The sequence below is a fragment of the Penicillium alfredii genome, assembly GCF_028826965.1.
Source record: "Penicillium alfredii strain IBT 34128 chromosome Unknown utg000001l_segment0_segment0, whole genome shotgun sequence".
Taxonomy (NCBI): Eukaryota; Fungi; Ascomycota; class Eurotiomycetes; order Eurotiales; family Aspergillaceae; genus Penicillium; species Penicillium alfredii.
This window is the reverse complement of record NW_026622698.1, coordinates 496392-510480: the sequence shown is the minus strand read 5'-3', so window position 1 is coordinate 510480 and position 14089 is coordinate 496392. Positions and strand designations below refer to the sequence as shown.

The following is a 14089-nucleotide window of genomic DNA, read 5'->3' as shown; positions in this document are numbered from 1 at the left end:
TGCCCCCAAAAACACGCAGAACTCCATTTCGGTATACCCAGCCTGAACACTCCAGAAACAATGCACCAAGTTAGCCTCAACGCATGTGAACATGAAACAGATATCTCTGCCGAATCTGCGCCACATCATACACGATGTACTCATTGTACTGCAGCCACGCCTTCTCATCATTCCCCAGCGAAGCCGCCACATCGGGCATTTTAACTCCTTGAAGCGCTGGGTTTAGACAGGCCGCATCCTTCCAGCCACCAGGTATGGCGCGGCCTTGGCCTAACGTCGCAACCTTACCAGCGGCGTGTGCATTCTCACCGGCCATGAAGTCGCCATTATAGAGCTCCAGCATGGGATCTCCCAACTCGGCGTCGCAGAGAAGAAGCAGGCCCATGTTGGCGCTGTTGTATGGACAGCAGTAGTTTGCGGATTTGCTCGATGTGTCGGCGAGGTAGACACCTTTGCCGAACATGTACCCGTTGACGGGGGCTTCGGGTGGCGCAATGCGCAGGCCTTGGCTTAGGATGCCGCCGAAGTTCGTGCTGCGGGACCCGTGCCAGAGGAGTCGGCGGTCGCTGTTCTGGAGGTTTGCGTAGGGGGAGGATGCGAAGCGGTCGTTCTCGCCTTTGCGCTCGATGCGGAAGATGTTGATGACCTGCAAATTTGTCAATATACCGACTATTTGGGGGTTCGGCGGAGCACCATCTACCTTGTAGCGAAGGCTGTGTGTTGCGCCGCGTGAATTGTTCAAGTACCGCTCGAGCTCATGGAACTCAGTAGAGTTGCAATCCACTGTCCATTGTCAGCTACCTTACCCAGTCCATCGATGAGTAGGAAGAACCTACGCGGAGTCATCTCTTCCATGCCGAGGCTCTGGAACTGGCGGTCCAGCTCGTGAGTCTCATCTGCTTCCTTGGAGTCTTTCATGATTTCATTTGCCACGTCCATGTCCGTCAACGCCTCCAACAGTTCAATCTCTGTCTTGATCTGGGCATCGGTGCTGAGAACAGGGGGCCGATTTCGACCAAAAACATGAGGGATAGTGGTAAAGTAACGGTTGCTCAGGCTCTCAATGTTGGGAACATAACCCGCATCATATTTAGAAGCAGCAAGTGCAGGGGTGGCAATCAGGTCTGCCAATTCCTTGAGAATCGAGAAACCTGTCTTGAGCGTCCTATCACTCAGTTTTCCCAGAGGCAGTTTCTGGGCATCATAAGACATCGACGCCATGACCGAGAGGAAATGGTCCGGGTTGAATATAAACGACATCAAGTTCTGCAGAGCTTCCGGTAACACACTTTCGACCTTCGGCTTGTCGCTCTTGACCATGTCCTTGGTGGGTGGCTCCTCTTCCTCATCGTCCTCGTAGTTGCGCTCAAGAAACATGTACTTCTTGTTCTTGGGGGTGTTGAGTCGGTCAGCCCATTTCAGTCCTGTCTTTTCCCTGAACTTGTGTTCGAACTCCTTGATTGCTTGCTGCAGTGTGCCATCACCTAGACGCGCGGTCTGACCTCGTTCGCCGACCCGTCCCCAGCGAGTCCAGGTTATATATTCCGTTCTACTTTGGCCGACCAGCAGCTGGATACGGTAGAATTTGTTGCTGTTGGCGGCAGCCACTGTCTGGTTGAGTGTGGCATCCCAAATCAACCCGGCGTCATCGATGTGCACCGTGGGGACTGTGAAGCGAACATCAGCACACCAGCGTCTTTCCCAGACGGAGGGAGAGTTTGAGCCGCACAATGAAAATTAGAGGACTCCGGCGAGAACTCTTCGTCAATGGGAACATTCAAAGACTTTGAGCTAGCCTTTTGGGAATCTTTCTGCTTCTTGCTGGCATCGCCCACATCCCCGTTGGTTTGTTCCAGGCTACGTTTCTTTGCCTCAGGCTTTTCGGTGACTCCTGAATCAACCTGGGTGCTATTCGCACCTGAGTTCTTTTGGGCTGCAGCAATGACATAAGAAACCTCTGAAAGCAATTTCTTTGCTCGAGTCGAGTCGAGCAACCAGTCGAGAGTGACAACGTGACATTTGTCTAGATTGCACGCTTGTTGGTCTAAACGCTCTTTGGTCAATATCGGCAAGAAAAGCCTTCAATCTGGAGCAGGCCCAACAAACGGCAAACTACACATGTGGGGAACTCACACTTAACACTATTTTTGTCTGCATCCTTCTGAGTTGTCACCAAGTGGGTGCACTCGGCTGTGACAGTTGGGGTGAATAGAGCCCCATGTTCCTCGATTAGGACTCTCAAATCGCCTGCACCGGACACGAAGATTAGTGATATACTCATGCATAAGGAAGACAAGACATGGGTATGTGTGAAATGAATGGGTATCATCCAAAATAGAACTGCGGGTCATACCTTGCTTGTACCCAGGAAATGTTCCACTGACAGCGACCACAAGAGATTTGAATCCTTTACGGGCCATTTGCAATAGCATATAGGTAATGGAGAAGAAGTTGGTAGATGGAAGAGGGCAAGTTGGCCAATGCTCGAATTGGGTTGAGATATCAATGGAGTCAAGAACGAAGAGATGAATTTGATAACTTGGATGAGGAGAGTGATTCTTCCATGAAAAACTCAATTGATGGACAACATGGAAACATGAGGGACGATGCCTCTTAAAGTAGTTGAGCAGCACTAAATCTGGCCTGATATTGCAGGCATGAAGGAGCTGCTGCCTGCAGGCAGCAGTGCCCACCTTCCTCTTTGGGATAGCTAGAGCCTGAGGCTTTTTTGTCTCACCGATGGTCTCTCGTCTGAGCAGTGACGTCCATCACGTCCTCGATACTGTATACACTAACCCCTCTTCAGAGCCCACCTCTCCCCGGCTCAACCTACCCCAGCCCCCCTCAATACCATCAACCCCAGAAATCCCCTTCCCCCAAATAATGTTGAATCCGGGTACATTCAAATGGCGATTCACAAGCCATTCATCCCAGAGTTTTGAAATAACCCCATAGTACTCTTCCGAGCCCAGAGTCTCCAGCAGAGTTTCCTGGACGCCCGATGTGTTGTATTGGATCTTGCCGAGATCCGCAATTGCCTTCATGGCCGCCTGCAGCTCCTCGTTGGTATACACCTATTGAAAAACAAGTCATTGAAAAGGCTTTTGACACGCCAGAAATACTTCGTGAAGGAGAGAGAGAGAAGATCATACCTTTTGCTGGCCACCAATCATGACAATCATCACCTTGGAAGACTGCAACACAGGATCCTTCTTAACCAGATCCAGAAATTGATCCAGAGCATTCGAGCGAGCACCAAAGTCAAGAACAACAATCTTGGACGGCTTCAGGTCTGCCATCCACTTCGCCGATGTCTCAGCCGCGACATCCGCATAGTCGATAATTTTCGAGGGAAATGACTTGGGCGAGTTACCCTCAGCCTTGGAGATACGCGCCACCGACGACGTCACCTGCAGCAGGCCCAACGGCGCCGACTCAATGAGTCTTCGCTGCAGATTATACGCGAACGCATGTCCGGTCTTGGTCGATGCAGCCAGGCTGACTACCACTGCTGACGACAGATCTCCGTCGGCAGCTGTCCAGTCCAGGCCTGCGACACTGCCCAGCGGGTGGATGGCCTGTTTTTCTGGGTGCGAGGGGAAGACATGCTCGCTGAGGAGATAGCCCGCGCGCCATAGGATGCCGAAAATGGATGTCCAAGCTAGACGCTCGCGCTCGTCTTGGACGGAGGGGGAGTCAGCACCGGGGTTGGAAATGACTGAGATAGACTCGGAGACTGATGCGGTCGTGTAGTAGTTGTAGAGCGGCATCAGCTGCTGCCGGTGCTCGCTGATCTCGGTCCAGTCGCCGGGCCGCTTGCCGAGATTGAGTTTGAGGTCGGTTGGGAGGGATGATGTCGGCCAGAATCCCCAGAGTACTGCTCCCTTGCTCAGTTCGGGGATGGTGCTCTCTTCGACTGCTGCGTAGCCCCAGGCTGGAACAATGCCCCAAGTGGATGGGTCATTGTATGGAGCTGGGTAGTGTTCGGAGACAGGGTATGTATCCCACCTGTGGATCAGTTAGAAAGAAGCCTCTGATGGTTGAAGATTTCCTTCAAATCTATATTGATACACAGCATACCAGCGTAAAACATGACCAGCCCGCGCATAGCTGAGGTTGTTAGAAGTCAAACTAACCAGCAGCGTGCGTACCCGAATAGAAGACTCGGCCAATTGCCCCACGCCCTCTTCTGCTGGCAGCGTGACGCTTGCATGCTGCTGGTTATCCAGCTTCGAGACCACGTGGACTTCAGTCATGGCGGAACTTTGCGTTCAAGGACTTCTTGACCCGACAGAGAAGAGCTCTAGACCTGCCCTCTTATATGTACCGCGAGCTACCGGGGCACAAAAACTCACCGACGGAGAAACCCCACTGGGGCCAAAACATAAGGATGCTTGCTCACTTACTTGGTTTGTTGGTCTAGTCACCACGTCAGACAGCGGGCGGGGAGAACTAGACTCTTTGCTTAACTCACTAAATTCTGGATCGTGGACATGGAGCTATGAATCTCTCGACTGGTGCTCACCTTGAATATTTTTGTGCCTCGCAGATCTTGAGGTTGTAGTCAGCTCTATTCAATGGATAAGATTCTTGGATAAAGTACACTAACGCTTAGTGATAATAAATCGGGCACCTCACATGGCTATTTCTGACGCCATTTTTAGCCTCTTAGTTATGACTCTGGATGATTGAGTGTCTCTGTATTCATTTATAGGTTAAAAGATCTGTTTCGATCTCTTTTATGAAGAAAAGTCTCATTTCTTTCTGTATTCTCAACTACTCAATTTCTTTTTAGTCTTGGTAATTAACGCTTCTATTCTTTTATTTCCTTCTCTTGAATGGTTATTATATCTTTCTGGCCTAACTGCAAGGCATGGTTCATTCATTGCTGCATAGGAGAAAGCCTTTTATATAGAAATATTACTATCACCTAGACCACCAGACTAGTAAGAGAATATAGAAATTCTGTCCAGAAGAAATGCTTCAAATTTCTGCCCTTCAAGAGACAACTGGCATAGCACCCCAGCACAAAACATGGCAGAGAATAATAACCAAACAAGACAAAATGGCACGCCAAGGATAGGAAGTGAAAACCGGGGGGTGCGCTATAAACATTCAACATTAAGTCGCTCAAGATGATAACAGCGCAGTACCAGTGCGCATGAGGTATGCAGGATTATGTATTAGGGTCATGGTAGAGGTGGCAAGTCGATGCACTGGATATGGGTATGCAGGGATCTGGTGCATCGCCTGGGGTCATTAATAGTGTCTCCGGAGCCAATGCAAGGAGAGGGATCAGGGAGGCTTCAGAAAATAACAAAGCGCTTCTGTTTAACGGGCTTGTTGCCTCCTGTTATCTAGCAGTCAGCATGCTTTGAGATATTTCCTATTTTCCACGTTGGCAAAACTTACCCTGGGTTTTGCCGTCAGACTTCTTGAACCGGCCATGGCGAGCAGCCATGACCGGGTTTGCTCCGTCTGCAGCGGCTCTGATCGCTGCGATGCGGTGCTTGGCCCGCTCGTCGCCCTGATCAGCTGCCTTGACGTACCACACGTTGGCTTCGAGCGGGTCACGACGACAGCCGATCCCCATCTCGGTGAAATAACCAATGGCGTACTGCGCCTTGGCAAGACCTAAAAGACAGCAGGCATTAGATTTGGGAGAAAGCAAAGAGAAGATATCCTTTCGATAACGTACCGGCACCGGCAGCGCGCACAGCCCACTCGTAGGCCTCGCTCTCGTCCTTTTCAAGGACGGGCTCGGCGCCAACGAGATACCATGCGCACAGAGCCATCATGGCCATCGGGTGCCCGCTCTGCGCAGCCGTAGTGTAGAAGTGGATGCTGAGGGCGGGATCACGAGGACAATTAAGCTTCCCGTGCTCGTAGGCATCTCCCATGCGATAGCAGGCTTGCGCATGGCCGAGCTCTGCAGCCTTGGTAAATAGCTGCGCCGCATACGAGGCATCCGCAAAGACGTCGTCGCCATATCCAGCCTCGTGCATCACGCCGAGTTCATAGGGAGCGGAGTTGTACTGCGCATCTGATGTCTCGGCAGCGCGCTTCATCCACTTGATTCCCTCGCGGTACCGCTTGCCCAAGCCCATATCCCCAGCCAGGCAGGCCTTGGCCATGCGCAGCATGGCACCCGGGTGGTTCTTTGATGCCGCCTGTCGATAGAACCCCACGGCCCGGCCGCCATCGACACGACAGCCCCAACCAAACTCGTAGCACAGTGCTGCGCGGTAACATGCCTCGACATGGCCGTGTTTGCTAGCAGCAACAAACAGAGGGAATGCCCGATCGTAGTCTTCTTTCCCCTTGTTGAATAATCCAGAAGCATATCCGTCTCCGAGGTAGTACTGGGCGAATGGGTAGCTGCGGTCTGCGAGACGTTGCAGGATGGTTCGAGCCTCGCGGAGAAGTCTTGCGGGAGTGATTGAGCTCGGATCGTCGAGATCCAGCGAAGGCATCTCGCGCATTGAATTCAGCATGAACACTGCAAACTCATACTGCACCGCCGGCTCGTCCGTCTTTTTGACATTGGCCAAGTACATCTCGAACGTCTGCTTGTGACTGAGCAATGAGGCGTTGTTTCCCACCGATAACCGCAGATGGGAGTTATCGAATTGTGCCGCCGTGGGACCGGGCTGGGGGTACGAAGTGTTCAAGAGATCCAGAACCGAGATAGATCGGTTGTCGGGTGAAGCGGTGGAGTTCCTTGACGAGGACCGGCCTTGGAGATAGGGCGACGCCGACAGATTCCGCCGATGGCCTCCAGCCTCCGACAAGGATGAGTACATTGAGAGTGGCCGAGAGAGTCTGGACCGTCGTTTGGCAAAGTTGGCAGCCAGGTTAGCCGTGTTTTCGGTTGGATTCGGCGCCGGCTTCTGCGCCGGGTTTGGGTTCTCGAGCTGTTGGTGGTGGTAGTGGAGAGGTTCGTAGTTATCCGAGACCTGGGCCATGCTGTCCAGGCTGCCGCGAGACGAGCTGTTGTGGCTGCCGTTCTGGCCCTCGCGATCGAGCGACGAGCCACTCTTGGGGTTGCCATACCCGTCTTCTTTCATCTGCGGATCTACCACAGACCATGATCCGCTGCTGGCGGGGGTGTGACCATACGGATGCGATTGTGAAAAGTGCGAGGCTTGGACAGAGTCCCTCTGGGGTGGTTGCGACGGGTTCCAACTCTGCTGGGGCGGCTGCACTGGGCTGTCGAGGGACACGGCCCCAAACTTGGGAAGCTCCAGTTGCGGTGTCACGGAGCGATTGCGAAGAGTTTCGATCTGTGCGCTCGAGGCTTGCGGCACATTTATTGGGTTGTCAATCTTGACGGGTGAGCGTGGTGCAGTCTGAATCACCGAGGCATTCTCCGAGTCCAATGCTGACGTTGGGACTGGTTTCCGAGACAGGTTCAAGCTCTGGGGTCGCTGAGGGATGGGTCGCTGAGGAATGGGTCGCGGTGTGAGTTTAGGAGGAGCGGGAATCGGAGGTGAAGATCGCAGGTAAGCGGGCGCCGGAGAAGACAGTGGCTGGGGATATTGACTTGTCATGGGGTTCGCCATTTTCTCGAGAACGCCAGACCCAAATGAGATGTGAATGCGACAGCTAAATAGAACCAGAAACGACAGAAACGACCAAGTCACCGCCTGAGATCGCAGGCGCGAAAGACGAGGTTATTGGGACATGAATGAAATTTGGAGAAATCGTTGAATTGTTATCCCCTTATCGATGGGCTATCGGGACAATGTGGGCCACGTCAGGAGGGAATGTAGATGTACACCTTTGGGCAGTCACCAAGTCGAGTGGAAAAGGAAGAGAAGAGCAAATGATGGCTTTGAAGAAAAAAGAAAAGACGTTTGAAGCGAGGGAGGGGCGCAAGAAGAAAACAAGGTGTTTCAGCCAACAAGAACTCGCTCTCTCCACTTCTCTCGTCGCTAGTCTACTCCTTGGATAAAGGATTATCTTATTGCCTATTCTATAGACTATAGACATTCTATAGACATTCTACAAACCTATCGAGTCAATACACCTTCAAGTAAGGTAGAAGTATACACTGACTTGCTCTCAGCCTAAACACTCCTTCTCGTATACCGGCTAGACTCATGTCTCTACTTCCCGCTGATGCCTCTGTGCCACGATCCACATATCCCCGCCGATCCGAAGGCTCTCTCCGCATCCAAAAATAATTCTCAAGCCCCGCGCGTCGCTAAAATTGGCTGTATTTACCCAGGCATTTTCTTTTCTTTTCGTTTTCTTTCCGTTTTCCTCTCTGCTGTCGAACCTCCTTTTCTTCTTCCCAGGCTATTCATTCACCGCTGGTCAATATTCAATAATCTTATTGCATATGATCACCCATGGATCGGTGGAGCCGACGCTGGGGTACAACTTTACATGGTACTAGTAGCAACGGGGACGTGGATGCATGGCACTAGGGCCCGGAGATACTTTAGGGCCCGACTCATCCGGTGCGTGGCAACTGAAGTATGTGGATATAATTATGGCTGTCTTTTATCGATACAGAGACGGAAAAAATGAGAATAAACGTAAAAGCAATGGAATTTATTTCAAGGAAATAACAGTATTCAGTGAGATTATAGTAAGATGTACCACAATTGACTTTCATAGTCCAAGGATGCACATCTCGCACGGCCATGGATCCTCCGGGAGGCTCCTTGCTGGGTTGCAGCACGCTATACACAACATGCCGCATGGGCCTCATGGATCGAGTACACTTCATGATATGATATGAAGATTTGGTATATGATTGATGTTGTTATTCACAGGTTTTTCAACCCAATAGCTAGTTTATCCCTCGCGAGCCTTATCACATACCGACATTCTATGGTAGGATGTTTTGCCACTAGGGAATATAGAATATGCCTCAGCATTCCAGTCGAACGTGGCTTGACCAGGATGGCGTGCTCCCATGCACACAAGGCACCAAGACGAACACCCTAGGCCCTGTTGTGTTGTTGTGTCCATCGGGTCTGCGCTATTCCCACGGAATCCGAGGTAAGAAGACTGTGATACGTTTATTCTTCATTTTTGGTCTCTAGTGTGATTGGTTCTTGGGCTAAATACTGCTAAACCATCGCTTGAATGGCAAAAACAGACTCGACGGAAGGATCGATGTATACCTAGGGAACGGGATGTTGAGTGCGGGGTGAAATGAAAGGACAGAATAGGGGAATTCAAAATCAATATATATTATAATTTATATACTATCATAACATGAAAATGGTTACCCAGGTATCCCCGTATCACTCTGAGACATCCAGCACATAAGCGACAGATCGATTCTGGTGGATTCGGTGGTATCTAGGCTGTAATGTGATATCGACTATTAATGGGAGAGTAATTAGGGTTTTATTATAATAATAAGAATCATAAGAATCAAATAATACTAATATCCTAATATACTATATACTAAGAATACTAAGGCACAGTGTGGTGACTCTTGCCAAGCCAGAAAGGAGGCGAGGCCATCACAAACCTTCCCGAGAGACATCTGCCTGGGATGCTCTGCTTCTCTGATTTTCCGAGTCTCTGCTTCTCTCATTCTTTGATTCTTTAGCCCTCAAAATATATGTCCATCTCTTGACTGGGTTGACCCAGATCTGACTGACCCGTCGATCGCTGACGTCCACAGTGGGACTTGTTTATTCTCCACCGAGGGTCCGTTGCACCGGCCGACCACATCCTTCGCTTCTTTGTCTGCACTCTATCGGAGTCTCTGCGATCTCTCAATGCTCGACTGATTTCCCAACTTTCGTTTTGATTCCCTGGCGACAAGTCACTTTCGTCGCATTTTTCTCCGTTTTTGTTGTTGTCTTTTGCTGTCTCGGATCTGGCGATATCGGTTGTGGGTCGCATTTGACATGTTCCAGTCGACAAATCGCAAATAGACTGTCCCCAGCATTCTTTCGCGATTGTCGCGGATGATCGGAATCTTTTGACAGTACGTCTCGCCGTGCGCTGGTCTAGCGTCATCGCTAGCGATAGACTGACTCAAGTCTCTCTCCCCCGTAGGAGCGTGATGTCTCTGCCACAGAGACCTGGCAAGGCCTCTCCTCGCCGCGAGGAAGCCCGTGCATTCCGCGAGCCTTCCCGTCGACGGCGCCGCGACATCGACACGGGTGCCTACACCGACAGCAGCCCCAACACCTCGCCTTCCGCCCACCGACACCGGCGCCGCCACTCGCACAGCCAGCGACGGCCCCTAGACATCGATGAAGAGCGCATGGAGCGGGGCGGGGACCTTCGCCGCAAGAAGAGTCTCGTGAAACCGGAGCGTCGTCGCCTCGACCATGACCACCCCAACTACCATTACCGGCAGCGATCGCATCAAATGTCGACCTACCCCTCTACTACAGGAAACGACCCACTCCTGGATCGGGACGGGGAGGCGGAGACGAACAGCTCGCGGAGCATGGATATGAAAGCAAAGGAAGGGTTGTACGGTGCGCGAGGAAATGTCAACAAACCCATGGATCGGGTCCCGAGCCGACATCGGTCCAAGAAAAAGAAGAGGCAGCCTCGTCGGGTGACCAAGGGAGCTGTGGCCGAGGAAAGAAGACGCCAAAAGGCCATCGAACAAGGTCGTCCGCCAGATCTCTGGACCGCCTATTGTGCGCTCCTTACCTGTTTAATTCCGGACTTCGCTCTCCGCTGCTTTGGCATGCCCCAAAAAGAACAGCGGACCGCTTGGCGAGAGAAGATCGGCCTGATCAGCGTGATTCTCATGATCGCCGCCTTCGTCGGTTTCTTGACCTTTGGTTTTACGGCTACGGTTTGCGGGACGCCGCCTGTGCGTCTCAATGTGAACAAGGTCGGGAGTGGCTACATGATATTCCATGGAAAGGCCTACGACTTGACCAGTTCCGACCACGGCCCCGCGGCTGGCATCCCCGCCGGAACGAATGTTCTGTATGATTTGCCGCACAAGTACGGTGGCCAAGATGGCAGCTTTTTCTTCCAGCAAGTGAACGGGGCCTGCAAAGGGCTGATTACTGCGAAACCCGACGGCGATGTCCCGACGAATAGCAAGGGTGAGTTGGGGTGGTATTTCCCTTGCACGGCTTTCAATCAAGACGGGTCGTCGGAGCCTAACCTGACTGTGTCGCACTACCTGGGCTGGGCCTGCCATACCGGCTCCCACGCCCGTGAAGCCTTCTACAACCTCCGAGGCTCCGGGGACGTGTATTACACGTGGGAAGACACCAAGAACAAGAGCCGGAATCTCGCCGTGTACTCGGGAAATGTGCTTGATCTCGACCTTCTCCGTTGGTTCAATACGAGTCAGGTATCATATCCTGCGAAATTCGACCATCTGCGCCAGAATCCCGCCGTGCGTGGTGTTGATCTCACTTACTACCTACAAAGCGGCGAGGGCAAGAAGATAGGCAAATGTCTGACCCAGATTGTCAAAGTCGGCAGCATCGACACCGACACCGTTGGATGCATTGCGTCCAAAGTCGTGCTTTACGTGTCTTTGATTTTCATTCTGTCTATTGTCGTGGTCAAGTTCGCTTTTGCGCTGCTCTTCCAATGGTTCCTGGCGCCTAAATTCGCTGCCCAGAAAACGAGTATGGCGTCCGATGCCCGAACTCGTAACCAGCAGATTGAAGATTGGTCCAATGATATTTACAGACCCGCTCCTCGCATCACCGACGTTCCCGTGCCAGAGCGGACGAGTAAGCGCGCCAGCTTCTTGCCAACCACGTCTCGCTTCTCTAGTCCATACGTTGTGGGCAGCGGGGGTAGCAAGCAACGCCCACAATACATCACGATGGCCAGCCAGAACTCGACTTCCCGTCTGATGCCCAGCTCAACCAATAGTGGAACCATGTACAAAGCCAGCCACAACAGCAGCGGAGGCACGCTGAGCGCCGAAAACTCTCGCCACAACCCTGCAGCGAGTCGAACTAGCTTGGCTGGCCCAGTTCAGGAGTCTGGCTATCCAACCATGTTGTCCGAATCCGAGGGTCCTGGGCCGGCTGGGTTCATTCACGAAGCTGTCGTGCCGCAGCCGCCTCCCGAGTGGCAGCCGTTCGGGTATCCCTTGGCCCATTCACTGTGCTTGGTAACTTGCTACTCGGAGGGTGAAGAAGGAATCCGGACGACGCTGGACTCGATTGCCATGACCGACTACCCCAACAGCCACAAGACGATTGTAGTAATCTGCGACGGCATCATCAAAGGCAAGGGCGAGGAGTTTTCCACCCCCGAGATTGTATTGCGTATGATGAGCGACCATGTCGTCGCACCGGAGGACGTCCAGCCATTCTCTTACGTGGCTGTGGCCACCGGCTCCAAGCGCCACAACATGGCCAAGGTGTACACAGGCTTCTATGATTATGGCGACACTTCGATCATCCCGACAGAGAAGCAGCAGCGTGTTCCCATGATGCTAGTTGTCAAGTGCGGCACGCCCGAGGAATCCACACAGGCCAAACCGGGTAACCGGGGCAAGCGAGACAGCCAGATCATTCTCATGTCGTTCTTGCAAAAGGTTATGTTCGATGAGCGCATGACCGAGCTGGAGTTTGAGATGTTCAATGGCATGTGGAATGTTACCGGCATTCCGCCGGATTTCTACGAGGTCGTCTTGATGGTCGACGCCGATACTAAAGTGTTCCCGGACAGTTTGACACATATGATCTCGGCCATGGTCAAAGACCCGGAGATCATGGGGTTGTGTGGAGAGACCAAGATCGCCAACAAGACCGAGAGCTGGGTGACTATGATCCAAGTTTTTGAGTATGTTTGATCTTTTTCTGTATGCATGATAATTCGCTGACAGTCCCAGATACTTTATTTCCCATCACCAAGCCAAATCATTCGAGTCCATCTTCGGCGGTGTGACCTGTCTCCCAGGCTGTTTCTCCATGTACCGCATCAAAGCACCCAAAGGCGGCCAGAACTACTGGGTGCCGATCTTGGCTAATCCAGACATCGTTGAGCACTACTCTGAGAATGTCGTTGACACCCTGCACAAGAAGAACCTGCTGCTTCTTGGTGAGGATCGCTACCTCACCACGTTGATGCTCAAGACCTTCCCGAAGCGCAAGCAGATTTTCGTCCCGCAGGCCGTGTGCAAGACAGTTGTCCCGGAGAAGTTCATGGTTCTCCTCTCACAGCGCCGTCGCTGGATCAATAGTACCGTGCACAACCTGTTCGAGCTCGTTCTCGTCCGGGATCTTTGCGGCACTTTCTGCTTCAGTATGCAATTCGTGATCTTCATCGAGCTTGTCGGCACCCTTGTTCTTCCGGCCGCTATCGCCTTCACTTTCTACGTCGTCATCTCTTCCATTGTCAAGAAACCTGTGCAGGTCATCCCGCTGGTCCTGTTGGCCCTGATCCTGGGTCTACCGGGCGTTTTGATCGTCGTGACGGCCCATCGCCTGGTCTACGTTCTGTGGATGCTGATATATCTGATTTCCCTGCCGATTTGGAACTTCGTGTTGCCCACGTATGCATTCTGGAAATTCGATGACTTCAGTTGGGGCGAGACGCGGAAGACCGCCGGCGAGAAGGACAAGGGCCACGGTGCGACCGAGGGCGAGTTCGACAGTACCAAGATCACGATGAAGCGCTGGCGCGATTTTGAAAAGGGTGAGTAATAAACACCGAACTCGAACCTGACCTTTCGGCGAGAACAATTGCTGACTCATACCTTGTTTAGAGCGCCGTCTACGCAATAGTGCCTGGGCACAGCCGCATGCCCCCGGGAACGGATACTCGTCGCACTACGAGACATATTCGGACTACTAACGGTCACGATCCTACGGAGCATGATTACTTTGTTTCGATGTGATTTATTACTGTACCTTTACATACCGCGTCTCGGGGAGTGGGGGCCAGGCGTTTACCTTTTTTTTTTTTTTTACTTTTTCTGATCTGGTTGATATGTTTATATTTTTGCGCTTGGAGCTTACGGGGTTGCACGAGTGACGAGCCATCTCACCATCTAACGTGTGCTAATATCTTGATTTTGTGGGATTTCTTATTTTTCTTTATCTGTACGGCGGTGAACTTGATCTACGTGTCAATGTGAAATATGATACCTCAGATATTAAAGTACCTACGT

At 52.0% G+C, this 14089-nt stretch overlaps 4 protein-coding genes across 4 annotated transcripts; 1 reads left to right on the top strand and 3 right to left on the bottom strand.

Annotated features, from left to right (window-relative positions):
- Positions 1–76: 76 nt before the first annotated feature.
- NUU61_000191 (uncharacterized protein) lies at positions 77–2420 on the bottom strand (the record flags this gene model as incomplete). Its single annotated transcript, XM_056650775.1, has 5 exons — positions 77–783; positions 837–1667; positions 1730–2044; positions 2134–2247; positions 2354–2420. The coding sequence occupies 5 exons, from the start codon at positions 2418–2420 to the stop codon at positions 77–79; spliced, it is 2034 nt and encodes a 677-aa protein (XP_056515625.1).
- A 348-nt stretch (positions 2421–2768) lies between these two features.
- NUU61_000190 (DUF2855 family protein) lies at positions 2769–4256 on the bottom strand (the record flags this gene model as incomplete). Its single annotated transcript, XM_056650774.1, has 3 exons — positions 2769–3074; positions 3153–3973; positions 4133–4256. 3 exons carry the CDS (start codon positions 4254–4256, stop codon positions 2769–2771), a joined length of 1251 nt encoding a protein of 416 aa, XP_056515624.1.
- A 1050-nt stretch (positions 4257–5306) lies between these two features.
- On the bottom strand, positions 5307–7562 carry chs3 (putative chitin synthase activator (Chs3); the record flags this gene model as incomplete). The annotated part of the gene is made up of 3 exons (XM_056650773.1): positions 5307–5350; positions 5413–5634; positions 5699–7562. The coding sequence occupies 3 exons, from the start codon at positions 7560–7562 to the stop codon at positions 5307–5309; spliced, it is 2130 nt and encodes a 709-aa protein (XP_056515623.1).
- A 2474-nt stretch (positions 7563–10036) lies between these two features.
- Positions 10037–13773, top strand: chsF (chitin synthase CHS3; the record flags this gene model as incomplete). Its single annotated transcript, XM_056650772.1, has 3 exons — positions 10037–12759; positions 12809–13614; positions 13685–13773. 3 exons carry the CDS (start codon positions 10037–10039, stop codon positions 13771–13773), a joined length of 3618 nt encoding a protein of 1205 aa, XP_056515622.1.
- Positions 13774–14089: the final 316 nt, after the last annotated feature.